The 15,308-nt window shown below is 35.2% G+C and overlaps 1 protein-coding gene across 3 annotated transcripts in view; it reads left to right on the top strand.

Moving 5' to 3' along the window:
- The window catches only part of DNAH7 (dynein axonemal heavy chain 7), a 98,317-nt gene that overhangs the window by 68,336 nt on the left and 14,673 nt on the right, over positions 1-15,308 (top strand). For all 3 annotated transcript variants that reach the window (XM_065068945.1, XM_065068946.1, XM_005501764.3), the window contains 9 exons: positions 206-386; positions 1,412-1,597; positions 3,726-3,889; positions 6,082-6,236; positions 7,151-7,341; positions 9,169-9,302; positions 9,973-10,308; positions 12,804-12,930; positions 14,086-14,280. In XM_065068945.1, the coding sequence (XP_064925017.1) occupies positions 206-386; positions 1,412-1,597; positions 3,726-3,889; positions 6,082-6,236; positions 7,151-7,341; positions 9,169-9,302; positions 9,973-10,308; positions 12,804-12,930; positions 14,086-14,280 (1,669 nt within the window). The remainder of the gene's footprint in view (positions 1-205; positions 387-1,411; positions 1,598-3,725; positions 3,890-6,081; positions 6,237-7,150; positions 7,342-9,168; positions 9,303-9,972; positions 10,309-12,803; positions 12,931-14,085; positions 14,281-15,308) is intronic.

Here is a 15,308-nt window from a genome sequence, read left to right as displayed (position 1 = left end):
AATCAATCAGTATCAGTATAGAAACAAATGATTAAGTAAAATCCAATTGTCTTCAGGTATCATGAAAGTATGGAATGAAATCCTGCATGAGCTACTGAGTTGCTGCGGTTTCCCTTAATCTCTCCTATGTTCATTTTTTTTAATAGTAACCCTGAAGTTAGGGGGGATCTTTCAGATGTTTAATATGTTCTTTGACTTTATTCAGAGTGACAAAAAATGTTGCACCCAAAAGGCAAAAGCTGAATGAAGCTGAAGCAGAACTGAAGATTGCTATGGATAGTCTAAGAAAGAAACAAGCAGACCTGAAGGAGGTTCAGGATAAACTGGCTTTACTCCAGCAGACACTGGAATCCAAGAATCAGGAGAAGGCTGACTTGGAAAGTCAGGTATATGATGTAAAAGATGAACTGACATCCAGACAAGTTATTTAAAATTTGATTCTTTTTCAAATGGTATTTTTCCTTTTCACTGCCAATACTTTCAAGAAGTCAAACTTTTAGATAAGCATCTTCTTATTTTGGTGTAATGGTCTTAGTTATAAATGGGCAAATCATGGAGAATAAATGTAGTAGAAAATGTAGATGTTCTGAATTTACCAAGTGATATCCCTCTCCTACATAGTCATTCATATTGGCTTTCTTGTGAGGAGATAAATTTTCAGTGATTGTACTGGGAGTTTGATTCACCTATGAACTTGCAAGTCAGTACATTGGAAGTTTTGAAAGTCTAATGCAGTTTTGAAAATGTTTCTGGTAAGCTCTGTTCCTGACTGCTAAATAACTGTTACGTATGCAGAAAGAGGCAACATTTAGAAGACTTTTTTTTTTTTTTTTTTTTTTTAAGATTTGCAGTACATCATCGTACATCATCTTGAGCTTTTTATTTATTTATTTATTTATTACAAAAATAGTATTGGCATTTGAAATGGAGTCATAATTCTTGTCTGTAGTTAGTCAGCTCTTGGAGTGCTTCTTCTGCATACTGATGGGGTTTGGAAGCAGAAGGGAGGGAGAGACTCCACCAGCAGTTGTTCCTGTGGTGTCAATTGGCTACATGGTTACCAGAAGAGAGGATTGTAACAGCAACAAGAGTTGGCATCATTGTATGATGTTTGATCATTTCCTTACGTATATTTTCCATATTGCATCAAGAGCTAATTTGAATTGTGTGTGTTACACTGATCATCTTCCTTTACTTGGGCGAAAATATAACTGAATAGTACTGTACTGGTACTGAGATTGTTTTTGTTCTTTAACTATTTCCATTATAATAAGAAGGTTTTTCCTTTCTATTTGATTAAATTACTGAAGAAAATATCTGCACGGGAAAATAATCCTTGAATGCTTTTAATCTTTGTAAAATGTGTGTAAATTGATCATGTAATATAATCAGCAATTTTTCTCGTTCTGAGGTTGACTTGTGCAGCAAGAAACTAGAGCGAGCAGAACAATTGATTGGTGGCCTTGGGGGTGAGAAAACTCGCTGGCAAGAGACTGCATTGCAGCTGGGAAGGCAGTACACCAATTTGACTGGTGATATACTTATTTCCTCAGGAATTGTAGCTTACTTAGGAGCCTTTACATCCAGCTACAGACAGGTATTATGTACAGTGGTTTTGTCCCTATGTTTTGTAGCAATCTAAATTTTATTAATTTTTATTTTAATAGAAGTTTTATATTTTTAAATTATGTTTTAGCAGAATTCATAAGTGGAACTGAAACTGTATTGTAGGTTTTTTAGTATTGTTGGTAAAGCTCATGGAGGAAATTCTTCCTTCATTCTACTGGAAAGTACTTATTGCGGTGTAAAGCGTGGAGTTGTTCGGTTGCTTTTCTTCTCTAAAGCAATTGCAGGTAACCTTATATCTCATGGCTCAGGTTGTCTATTCCATTCAGTGGCCAAATCCTTCTTGATTTCACAGAGGTCAGAATGAGCTTCTATTTCAGCAGCAGCACAATTAAGCAAGTTCTGAAAGTGCGGTAATTCTGTACAAAAAGAGATGAAGATACAGTACCTCAATAACATAGCAGATTTGTATCTGTAGCTTGTAGTGAAGTAAATAGGGATTCTGAATACAAAATTTTTTTTTTTTTTGATGTGGCAACTGACTTTAAATACAACAATGTTTGGATGTCAAAATTACCCTGACTTTGACCATAAAACCTGCCACTGAATCCAGCCATTTATTTTGAAAATCAGGTCGAGTGTTTCAAATATGTCTAAAAAAAGAAAGAGTTAAAAAAGAAAAAACAATGTGTACCTCATTTGAACACATAATTTGGATATAATCCTTATTTCTGTTTTTCCTTCGATGTACTTCCTTTGACCGTTTTTCTTTAGAAAATTCAGTACTGTTCATTCATAGAACTATTTTCTTCATAATGCCCATGCCATGATGTTATTATTTTAAAACTTGACAGAGTGAGAGTTTATGGGGTGAGTATTTATAGCCTAACTAAATAACAGTTTTTACAGTGCCAAATGACATAATTCGGGGGGAGTGTTCTCTTTCCTGCTTACAACCTGCACTGTGTAGAACATTGCACCTGGGTAGGTAGGGGCACTTTTGGTGAAACACCCTTAGGGGTACTGAACTGTATTCCAGGCAAGTGTAGCTACAGGTGCAGATGATCTCATAAGAGGCAGAGACATCTGCATGAATATTCACTAAAAATTAATATGTAGTGATTTCACTGAAAATTTGTGTCATTTCATTCTGTCTGGCTGCAGAGTTGCTTTCTCTGTGCAACAGTGGGTCTGGATTCCTGGTTGCTTATTCTGACTCTGATGATTGTGCAGACACAGATTAGACAGGTCTCTCTTTGAGAAATTGTTGTATAGATGCTATCACTGTTGTGTGATTCCTCATTGCTTCTGCTGCTATGGTTTTTGTTTTAATAAGACAAAAAGTGACTTTGGGAATAGAAGTGAGCTTTGGAAATATGAACTTTGCTTTATGCAAATTGATGGATCCTTCATTCACAACCTCCGGGAATGTCTGTAACCCTTGGACTATTTCCTTGAACAGTGAATATCTGAGTTTTGTTGTTTGAGGCTTTGCCAGCTAATGTTTTGTTTAGAATACTATAGCATATTTCTTTGAGTTTATACAAAGCTTTCATACAAGATTATGCCTTTCAGGTGAACATGGTATTTCTATATATTTTCCTTCTTTAGAGGCATTCTTCCTAGTGGAATACACTTTTTCGTTTACATCTTTGAAGGTGTGTGTCTTGATTATTACTGTGCACCATACAAGCATGTATAGTTTACACAACTGTAAATGTAGATGATACAGAGAACAGTGAATTGTGAAAAGCAACTCTTAATGATGGTTACATTTGGTTAAGTCCTGACAAGTGCTCATTATGTCTATCCTTACATTAAATAATTAAGATACTTTTTTTTTAGTTAGTATATCTGCATTTGTTCTACACTAATTTTGTAGTATAGAAGACTACAGCTGAGATGGTAAATAAAAACATACCAAGGCACTGACCAAATAAACATATGTTTCATACGTAGAAATCGTATACAAAGGCCTTTTTAAGTGACTTTTTAGACATTTTATCCAGAAGGATTAATTTCTTTCCATTTGAAGATATAGTGATCTTGTACGTAGCAATTGTTATGGGAAATGGGTTGAAAAATATATATTTTTTAATAGTTTGAAAATTTTGTGAATACAGGGAACTTAAGTTAATACTTGTTTTCTTCTTCTCTAGATGCAAACTAAAGAGTGGACATTGCTATGTAAAACAAAAGACATTCCTTGTTCTGATGATTTTTCCTTAACAAATACCCTGGGAGAACCAGTGACAATCAGATCTTGGACTATTGCTGGACTGCCTTCTGACATGTTTTCTATTGATAATGGCATCATTATCTCGTAAGTAAAAAAAACCAACCAAACAAAAACCCAACAGAAACAATTACAATTAATAATTTTCATTAAGCAGCTTCTCACAACATGCTTTTCAGTTTTTCTTTTTATAGACAGTTTTCTGCTATATATCCAATGTAACAACCAGAGTTACAAAATGACTATAACGTTTAAGCTTGTAAGAAATACTAGTAATCCTTTGTAACTTGATAATGTCAAGGTTTTAAATCTCTGAATTCAGTCCACTCCTTTTCAACTCCTATGGATTGCTATAATTATACCTTCCCCTTCTCTTCTCCACTTTCTTTTTTTTTGACAAACATACTGCACACTGGATTCACTTTAAAACATCTTAAAATGCTTCAGGAATAGAATACTATTCTTGTGGTACAATCAGTAGATATGGAATTAATTCTTCTTTCAAAAGTTAAAGCTCCTTGATTTTGAAGAAATATGCTAGCATCAGGAGCTACCAAAAGGTGTTTCTGTAGAGCTACTGAAAATAATTTTGCTAATCTTTCTATGAGGGTCACATACTTTTTCCTTAAGATGACATTGGAAATACTGTAGATGATGTCTTGGTTACTTGTCTAGACAGTTTCTTAATTCATGTTGCCAGGTGGTAGGAGATATTAACACCATGTTTGTAACACATGTAGTGTGGAAAGCCCTGACATTTTGGCAGTGTTGGTTTGTGCACTGATGAGCTGAGTCTTGCCTTTCCTGGGTCACAGGAACAAAACAACAACCAAAAGCCCAAGTATCTCTACTCCTGAGGGCAGTTAGGGAGGTACAGAAAGTCTGAATGGAGAGTACTCCTCGTCTCCTTTCTTACAGGGGGTGATTCCAACCACACACACACTCTTGGCAGTTTCCTGCTCTGTTTCTTGCCTTTTGGTCGATGTCCTTTTTAACTGCTTCAACAAGAAAAGGTGTGAGAGGCCTTTCCCACCATAGCCTCTGATTTCAGAAAGGTGCTTTCACATCCATTCAGGCAGGTAGACATGGATCTTCCTTATCCTGGAGGGACTTGGGGAGAGTGGATGAAAGGTGAGAAGGTGATTCTGTACTGACAGTTTGCAGTCTGTTTTCTTGAGGGCCTTGTTCCCCCGGCTATTGATGCTTCATACAGACTGGATCAGTCATGATTTCTGAGTACAGAGTTATTTTTTTCACTAATACACATACATGATAGTTAGGAATAACACTACTAAGTTCAACATCAGTTTGCTCATAACGGCATCAAGCATTCTGTAAGTCTGCGCTCACCACAAGCTGACACTGGGGTTGGGAAATGTTGGCCTCTGTTGCATCTTGGCAGGGACTTGGTCTTGCTGAGCTGCCAGAGCTGCCAGCAGTTGCCAAAAATTTAAAAAACAGTCTCTGCTTTTTTCTTCTTTCCAAAGTTCCATAAGATTTCTTTTTATGCTGAATCTGGGAAAAAAAGTATTGCTGGCTTTTTTCTTTGAGTAGTAGGCTATGGTATATCTGCTAACCAACTGGGATCTGACTGGGGCCCTTGATCCAAATGTTTAGGACTATATTGGAATTCTCACTTGTGCCTGCCTGGCTGGGTTCTAATTGAGATGTTTTTTGCTGTGATTGTAATTGGCCATTACAATGTGTCACTAGTCTTAGATATCTTGGTTAATGTAACTACACAAGGTAGAGAATATTGTAAATATTCAGTGAAGTAGTTACTAAATCTGGCAAAAGTAAATCCAGAAGTTCTTTGTGTCCATTGCTGCTTTAGGATTAGGGATTAAAACCTTTGAATCTGTTTATGTATTTCACTTTATACTAACTCTAAATTGTCTCTCTGGTGGAAAAGTCCATTTTGAAAATGCTCACTCATGCATAAGTCTGTATTAAAGCTGTTCAAAAACTAGAGCCATCTTTTTATTTTGAAAGTGTTGTAAAATCAGTTAAATTTTCTAGGAAGTAACAAGTCTTATTCTAAGTACTTTCTTTGGAAAAGGAATTTTTTTTTTTTTTTTTAAACAATGACCTTTAAGATTCATCTGTCTGCTGGTTAATTCATCAACGATTTTGCCCAAGGATGTGCCTGTTCATACTGTTTCATACTGATGTGCTTTTGTTTTAATGCTAGAGGGAGTAAATTGCCTTAAGAAGTCCTTTTAGGTAAACATTTGAAGAGCTTATGCCTCAGTTTTGAAAGTTTGTATTTTTCCCTTCAGGAATGCAAGAAGATGGCCTCTGATGATAGATCCTCAGGGTCAAGCAAACAAATGGATAAAGAACATGGAAAAAGCCAATAACTTGCATGTGGTCAAACTCAGTGACCCTCAATTTGTTACAACACTGGAAAATTGCATTCAGTTTGGAAGTCCTGGTAGGTTGGCTAATGACAGTGTGAATTACAGAAGAATCTGGAGGGGTCACAATTAGCTAAAAATGAAACTTCACTGAGAATCAAATGTTATTATAGTTAAGGAAAACTGAGAAATTTCTCTCTCATTTTGAATCACATTAGTTCTATAGTAATGGAAGTCCTCAGCCCAGGTTACAAGATACTTCTTACACAATACAATGCTCCATTTAATTTGTATCTTTTGATTGCTTTATTAGATTTGCCATGCTTTTGTTTTCATATTACAATAGTGTTATTTCTAAAATGTAGTGTTGTTTGTATTTGGCTTTTCTAGAACATCCATACCAGATTGCTAGGCTGTGATCATTAATGATTTTAATATTCTCTGTAGGATCTTTATTGCAAGTAGTCATTATTAGCCTGAAATAGAACTAAATTAATGAAATACAAAGTTACAACTCCAGCTATTTTTCAATGATTAACCAGATTACAAGTAAATAAAAGGATTATTTATTATCCATGATTTATTTCTTGATTTTTACGATCTCAAATGCTTACAATGAAAACAGAGGCAGACTTAGTTACCCCAAATTATTTCTGTAGTGTGTGGCATTTAATTTGTTGTTACTTCCCTTTTTAAAAATGGTAACCTTCAACTGCTTTTCTAAGCCATTGGCAGCAGTAATAATGATTTTAGTGGCTTTTTTTGCAAACTGGTATACTATTTAAAAGAAATAAAAAGTACATTTTGTTGATTCATTTTTCAAGCAGCCGAATACTCTCAGAAATGTTAATCTTATCTCTAGATGTTGCTCAATTAATTTTTCTATTGTTTACACACAGTAAATACACATGATACCTATGTATTCAAAAGAATAGTCAATTATTAATATAAATGCCAGGAAAGCCCTACTAATTCTTATGTTATTTTGAAGTGCTACTGGAGAATGTTGGAGAAGAACTTGATCCTATCCTAGAGCCACTGTTGCTCAAACAAACATTTAAGCAGTCAGGGAGCATATGCATCTGCCTTGGAGACTCCACTATCGAGTACGCTCCTGAATTCCGCTTTTATATTACAACTAAGTTGAGAAATCCACATTATCTTCCAGAGACATCTGTTAAGGTGAGAACTTGCAAAATGGATGTGCAAGTCTGTTTTAATTTTACAATGATTCTGTTTTTAAAATCGAGGAAGAATTTCTGACATTTGCTTACTCCTCCCCTGGCAACTCTGGGTTTTTTTTTCACACTGCTGGAAGACTGGTATCATGTGCTGACATTGCTCAAGTCTTATACTTCACCTTGCTATGCTGTCGTTCTTTCATACTGTCAGGAATTTAATTGATGAATTGATTTTAATACCTTTCACAGTCTGTATCTCCTGATGCTATTTGGTCACCTTTTATTATAAAAATATTTACAAGGACTTACTGTAATAGTCATCTCACATGCAACATCCACATTAGGCTTTCACATTCATGATTTTTATCCATAGTGTGGTTATGAATGGTAGTCTGAGCAATTCCTGGCATTGTGCCTTCTTTATAGCAGAAAATGTATTTACAGAATTATATATTTGATAACTATAGCTATTCCTATTTTTCTGTTAGGACAAAAAAAATAGTTGGTTTCCTGCTTTAAGGAACAAAATTGGTGTTTCAGTCTTTCTGAAGTTGCTTGGGAGATGTATTCCCCCTTTTATTTATTATTCTTTTTGAAGAACTGTTTATAGAAAAGTATTACATATCTCCACCGTGGTTCAACATTGACTGTACTGAAACACAAAACCTTGAAATCAAAACTTTTAAAACCATTATGAATGTCAGTAAAATGAACAGGAAGTTGTTTCAACAGTGAAGGAGTGCTGCTGCAGGGAAAATGGACAAGAGTTAATGAAAGGGAATAACTTCTGTTCATTTCAGTGCAAGAACACAGATATGCTATCTGTCCTCCAAATTTTTTTTTAAGATGAGGCTTACTCTAACAAAAAAACATGAGTGATGTATTTTAAGAAAGTTAAAATACTACCCTTCCTAACTTTGCAAGCAAAACTCATGAAAAAAAAGCCTCAAATATTTGGCCAACTTTGAGATGTCATTAGTGGCAGAAGCAGATCAAGACCAATTAACTTCACAGGTATTATATTCCATATTCTAACAAATCACTATGTTCAAGGCAAACATTCTTTTGAAACACAAGTCAATGGTATCCATACCCACCAAGAAAGCCCAAAGAGAATCTGTAGTCACTATTTCAATGAATTGAAACCAATGTTTTCATCAGTCTTGATGCTGGGTAAGTAGATTATTTTCTTGGTTTTGAACTCCATGCATCAAACTATTTTCCAGCCTTCTTCTGCTTAAACTATTGCTTCCCTTTCTCCTGTAAAATATCATCCATTTTGTCACTTCTTCAGCAAGAACACATGGGCTTTTCCAGATACATTATAAATATGGCATGGGAATACTTTTAAACAATAAGTGATTTTTCCAGTCACTTTCCAATGAAAAAGTGAACATGATGCTATCCTAATTCTAGGATAGTAATAAGGATACTAATATCCCTGTAGTAATAGCGCCACAAATTGCATGTGGACAAGGCCATTAAAGAGAGAAAACTTAGGCAGCAGACGTAGTTATGTTCATTTTTGTTATATGGACCAGTCACTTGAAGCACTGATATTCAAAGTTTCCATGTACAGAGGAAGGAATGAAATTCTATAAATTCTTGTCATGAATATTTCATGTTTAATTTTCCTTTAATGTTTAATTTTCCATGTTAAGCCTGGAGTTTGCTTTCCAACTCATCAGCTTAAACTCTCAGCTGTAATTCATTTCCTCTCCATGTTTGGTTGAGCATATGACATGGTCTTATACTAACTTCAGCTTGTATTTGAAGCAGCATTTTGATTGCATCTCTGCTGTCTTTCCAAACCTGTTTCTTCTACCAGGTGACATTATTGAACTTCATGATAACTTCAGAAGGAATGCAGGATCAGCTGCTGGGAATTGTAGTTGCAAGAGAAAGGCCAGATCTTGAAGAAGAAAAACAAGCCCTCATCCTTCAAGGGGCTGAGAATAAAAGGTATTGAGAGAGGCTCCCTTGCTAGGGACAGATGCAGGTTGCAGTTTAAGGAAATACAATCATGGGAAATAAGTTTCAGAGACCATGTTTTTGATTGATTTAACAGGAAATTCAAGACTGCCCAAACTTAGACTTCTGCTGGTTTTTAGACTGATTTGGGTGCACACTCTTACTCATATACCTATTGGTTGTGCCTTTCTTCTTCTGATGTGGTTTCGTATTTCTGGTCCTATTAGAAAATGCTAAAGAGCTGAATTGTGCGTTGCGTAATTGCAAAATGTAACTCTCAATCCTGTCCTCTGTCTGTTTTTACATGTCCCTTCCATGATGTTGGCATATAATTTGCTGTCTTTGCAATTTTGGATTAGATACTAAAGGCTGTGTGTTAGATTTGCACTGATTGTACACACCAAAGGCCATCTTTCCTTGTGGGTCAAGGCATGAAATGTACTGTATTCCAAGTGGTTTGTCACTTCCTCCCTTGACCATCCATTTTTAGCCTGAAAGTGGCTACTTTTTCTTAAATTTAAGGGAAGGTTTAATGAGGAAAAAAGGTTTTGCTATTTAAGTGACATATCATGAATAGAAGCTATACGTTGTCTTGTTTTGTAGAAACTAACAGAAAACAGCTGTAATTTTCATATGTGAAAAATCTTCTATAATATTTTAGGCAGCTAAAAGAAATAGAAGACAAGATTTTAGAAGTTCTTTCAGCCTCAGAAGGAAATATTTTGGAGGATGAAACTGCTATTAAGATATTGTCATCTTCCAAAATTCTGGCTAATGAGATTTCTGAAAAGCAAGCTGTAGCTGAAGAGACGGAGAAGAAGATTGATGCTACTCGTATGGGCTATCGGCCTATCGCCATCCATTCATCAGTCTTGTTTTTTACGATTGCTGATCTAGCCAACATTGAGCCCATGTACCAGTATTCACTCATGTGGTTCATTAACCTTTTCATCATGTCTATAGATAATTCAGAGCAATCAGAAGTTTTACAATCAAGGTAAGAGTGATAATTTGCTCTTTGGAATTGGTGATCTATTAATAGTTAGTTCAGAAATGTTACTGTAATTTCTCCAAAGTCTGTAGTCTCAGGCATTATACTTTGAAATGTTTTTTGGCACATCTGTATGTCAGATACTGTTTTCTGGAAAATAATTTATTCATAGAAACCAAATATGTACAATATATTAAAAGTGCAACACATTTCACTGTTTCTATTGAATAATTGTGTGTGAAATTACTAAGTATCAGTTAGATTAAAATGCTTCACCTGCTTTGATTTTGCATTTCCTTTCATGTAGTGACTTTGTATGTCTTCAAGAAACAGGCAAGAAACTTTTTCAGACAAGTGGTGAGGGTGAATGAAGTCTTGTGACTGGGGCTCTTGGCTGTGGAGTGTGCCAGGCAGCAATTCTGAACCCAGCCACTTTTAAAATTGTTTGATTGTTGTTTTATACTGAAGGTGTCCCTCCCTCTTCCAGCTTGTTCATGAGAACAGGAGAAACTGTGCAATCTTTAATAACCTGAATTTTTTTTAACATGTGATGGACCTCACTATTATGATCCCATTAGGATGATGCAAACTGTACCTTTGAAGTGAATTATCTACACAGAGCTGGTGTAAAGAAAGTTTTTCAGTACTCTGTCACATCAGTTACTAAATTCTAATTCAGTGTCTTTATTTGATCTTCAAATCACAAAACATTGCTTATGTTACATAGATACTTGCATGTTCCTCAGATGAACAAAGGATGGGAGACGGAAACTGATCTCCCAGTTTGTATACAGAAAGTTTTTCTAGTTAATATTGCAAGTAGCCATTTGGGGATTAGCATTACTCTCCATGTTTTATTTAAACATGAATAAGTTGTAGTACCTGGTAAGGCAGTACTTAGTGTGTAGTTTAATATATAGTGTCCAGTTTAGTGGCATACTGTTAGGTAGGGTATTTTTTTCACTAGAATTTAGACAAGGTCTGGACACTCTTAGTCTGGCATAACTGTATTATCTAACATATTGCTAATAATCATTTCAGTCGGAGCTTAATCTTTTGGTGCCATATTTGAAACTGCATTCAAGGTAGCCTTTTACCAATAAGGCAATCTGTGTTCTGTAAACTTAGCTCTTGAACTTTAAATCTTACTCTTCTGTATCTCAAAACAACCTCCTGTATGCCTGTGTGCCTAAATGAAAGTAAGCAATAAATAAAATAATCTCATTTTCATTCAGAACCTTCCTGTCAGAAGAAATATAAAGATACTGGAGCTGAATCCCAGCTGACAGTGTGCATCCCCAGGGAATGATTGGTTTAAGCCCATTTTGATTATTTTGCCCAGTGAAGGCAGAGGAAGACAGACTCAGAAAATTCTCTGTGAATTAGTAATTCACATCAGACCATTTGTCTTGGGCTGTCTTCACTAGTCAGACATTTTTTAATGCAGCCTCTGCTGAGATGGTTTTTTTTTTTGATCATTCTTTTCTCGTGCAAACCATGCTACTTCTGTAACTTGAGAAGAGTTTACATTTTATTGCACGATCATCTTTGTGTCACTATTTTGTGTATAAATTGTGTCTGTATCCATTTAACTGATGAGCAATCATTAATTTTGAAAGGAATTAAAAAGCTAATAAAAAACAGGAGTGCTTATTGCAATAATAATATTTAAAATGGTCTATTTCTTGTCAGTTGAATGGAAGAAAACAGATCTAGATTGAAACACAAAACTAAAAAGGAGAAATGGATCAAACAACATAGGTTGCTCTCCATCTTATCTCTCATCAAAAGCTTTCCACTTTTCGATTCTGATGGATCACACATAGGTTTTAGAGTGGTCCCCATGTCTGAACTGCAGGAACACCCTCTGAGTAGTTCCCTGCTGAGGGACTGGTGACTCTGGAAGTTGGAAAAAAGCCACAGCACCCCTGCACATCTTTGTCACTGACTTGGAAGAAGGATTTGAAGTCATTGTGGAAATTCAAACACTGCATTTCTAACCACCCCAAGGGACTTTTCCTTATTTTACTAGGTATTCAAGGTATTAAAACTGAAACCTTTATAAAACAACAGATGGCCTGCTTGCTTTGTGTTTAAAGAAATGATTGGTAATAAATCAGGGAGTTTTAACTGAATTTGTATTACAGCATATTAAGGAAAATTCTCTGTAGAATGGGAAACAGATTTCAGATAACCTTGAAAGATGGATTGTTTTGATTTTGGCCCTGGTATTTATATGCATAATGAATTTTAAAATTGCTGCTCTTTTATACCCCTCCCAAAAGGAACCTCTCACTTCCTCTGAAAATCATGTGTTACTGAGATCTTTTTAATGTTATTTTGCTCTCACAATGGTACATTCATTTAATGATTGCTTTGGGGTAATTGACTGGAGAGTTTATTAGAATAAAAGACATATGAATGGTTTGTAGCAGGTTTCCAGAGGGCACCACTTTAGAGTGATATTAATGGAAGATAAATTTTTTTTTCAACACCTCTAGGTTGAAGATTCTCAAGGATCATTTTACTTACTCACTTTATGTCAATATCTGTCGCTCCCTCTTTGAAAAGGACAAGCTGCTGTTCTCTTTTTGTCTAACTGTGAATCTACTGAAATATGAAAGATTGGTCAGTATTTAAAAATAATTTGCTGTTGATATGAGATACAAACTGTCAGTAATAGGAACATACATGATAAGAATAGAAAGATAAGTTTATATCTAATTGTATTATTTAAGCCTCAATTTTGTGGTGTTTTTCATTTCAAGAAGCAATTATAAGCCTGGAAAAAAGATTCTCTGGAATGAAATAAATCTATGACAAACTGATATGACAAAACTGAGCTGGTTGATAACAGTTTTTCTACACATTACTTCAAGCAGAGCCCAGGCCCTGTTATTCTTACAGTGAATACTTTGCAACTTTACTGTAATGTATGAAGTTCTAAAAGCATATCAAAATGAATTATAAACATTGATTTAAGAAGCTACTAATCTTTTTCACTTATGGTGCTAAATATATTTATTTTTGTATGGAATTCCTCACAATCAAACACTTGTACTAACTGAATTCTATTGATTTCTAGTAATTCTTTTCAAAATATTTCTTTACAGGATTTTTAAAAATTCACATGCATGTGAATGATATTGTCCTCAAAACAGTCCTTATAGTTGCTTGGGGTTGTTTCTTTCAGTGTAACGTGTAAACATTTCAGATTTTAGAAAGTTTTGACATTTTTATCTCAGAGAATACGGAGTAGAAGTGAATTCTTTCAAGAGCTGACAGTAATAATTATGGGACCCTTCTCTCCTATTAACAGGGACTTCAATTTACAAATTCAAGCCATCAAAGAAATTTTGAGATAAAGGAGTATTGTGAAAGGAATGAGACATGATAGGCTGATATTTTGTTTTCCTATTTAGACTTGCATTATAGGAAGAGGTTGCAAAAGGCATGGTTCCCTCAGATATTTCCAGTATTTTTTTTCCTTCAACATTTTGGGATTTGAAGAATGGGTGTAAAAAATGTAATCAGTTAACATTGTTCATTCCCCAAGTTAGGAATGCAGATGAATCTTCAGACTGGCTCATATCTTAAATTCCTTAAATTCTTGTGTAACTGAAAACCAGATAGTGAACACTTTGGAAATAAGCTTTTAGTAGTGATATAGAAGCCTTTTCAACTAATGCAAGAATTCAGATAAAGGTATTGATTTCCTCCAAAATTTACTAAAACAAATAGATATTATTTATTTAGTCCTAAGAGCAATGTTTTATATTGCAGATTGATGAGGATGAGTGGAAATTTCTGTTGACTGGAGGCATAGGTTTGGACAATCCCTTTTCTAATCCATGTACCTGGCTTCCTCCAAAATCGTGGGATGAAATTTGTCGACTAGAAGATTTGTCACACTTCACAAATATTCGTGAGGATTTTACACAACTGAAGGATGGATGGAAACTGGTGTATGACAGCATGGTATGTTAACATCCATGATTGCTTGCATTCTTAAGCTAATTAACACATGGCAAATATTTATTTAGGGAAAAGAAAGTGCATGGCTCTTACATAGTGGAATGTAAATATTTAAGCAAATGGTGTGTAATAGTAGATTATTGCCAGTTTGTCAGGTGGCTTCTGAATAGCAAGTCAGGATTTGAATTGAATTTGGAGGGAAAAAAACACAACAAAACATGGAGTGGTAAGGTGACAGTGATATTTGCTACACTTAAGGCAACCACTGTCCCTTGTAACTCCATACATTTGTTTTGCATACTTTGAGGATGCCTTTTCATGCTATTATGTGGCATGCTGCTTTGCTGGATATGTGTGAAAAAACAATTATTTCCATGTCAAGAAACCAGTGTGGGGTTCAGGAGACCTGTGTTCTGTTTCCAACTCTGGCAGTGACCTGAAGATATGTGCATGAAAGACTCTGTGTTTATCCTCACTTCCTCACTGTTTGCTTAAAATCTAGGCTCTTTAGGTGAATTTTCCTCCACATTTGGACACTTGATTCATCTTTAATCTTACTATCAACTCCTTTATTTTATCACACTCTCTAGTTTCTTCATAGGCAATGTGTTCATCACCAACATACCTCCTGAAGACATGATTAAAAAAGTTATCTTCCTTTCCTACTTGCACCATATCTGACCATAACCACTTCCATGTGCAGCTAATACTGTCTGTTTGTGCTTTTCTCACTGTTAACTTAAACAATGAAAATTTACCACCAATAGTCAGTCGAATGATCCAGGACCTTTTACACCCATTTCATAAAAATGAGTGATGTGTTGTATTCATGGTAAATGTCAAAGATTTAGAAATCCTTTCTCTTTAACAAATGGCCTGAAAGTATGCAGAGAGGAAAAGAATGGATTTCTGATTGGAAATGCTCATAAATGTACACTGAAACATTAAAGAAGCTAAGCAGCTGCAGCTCCTTTAGTTGTTCAGATTGCAGGAACCAGGCGAATTATAGAGCTAACACTTTCCCTGGACAT

This window comes from Columba livia, chromosome 7 (assembly GCF_036013475.1).
Source record: "Columba livia isolate bColLiv1 breed racing homer chromosome 7, bColLiv1.pat.W.v2, whole genome shotgun sequence".
NCBI lineage: Eukaryota > Metazoa > Chordata > Aves > Columbiformes > Columbidae > Columba > Columba livia.
The sequence above is the reverse complement of the archived record's forward strand: the minus strand, read 5'-3'. Positions and strand labels throughout refer to the sequence as shown.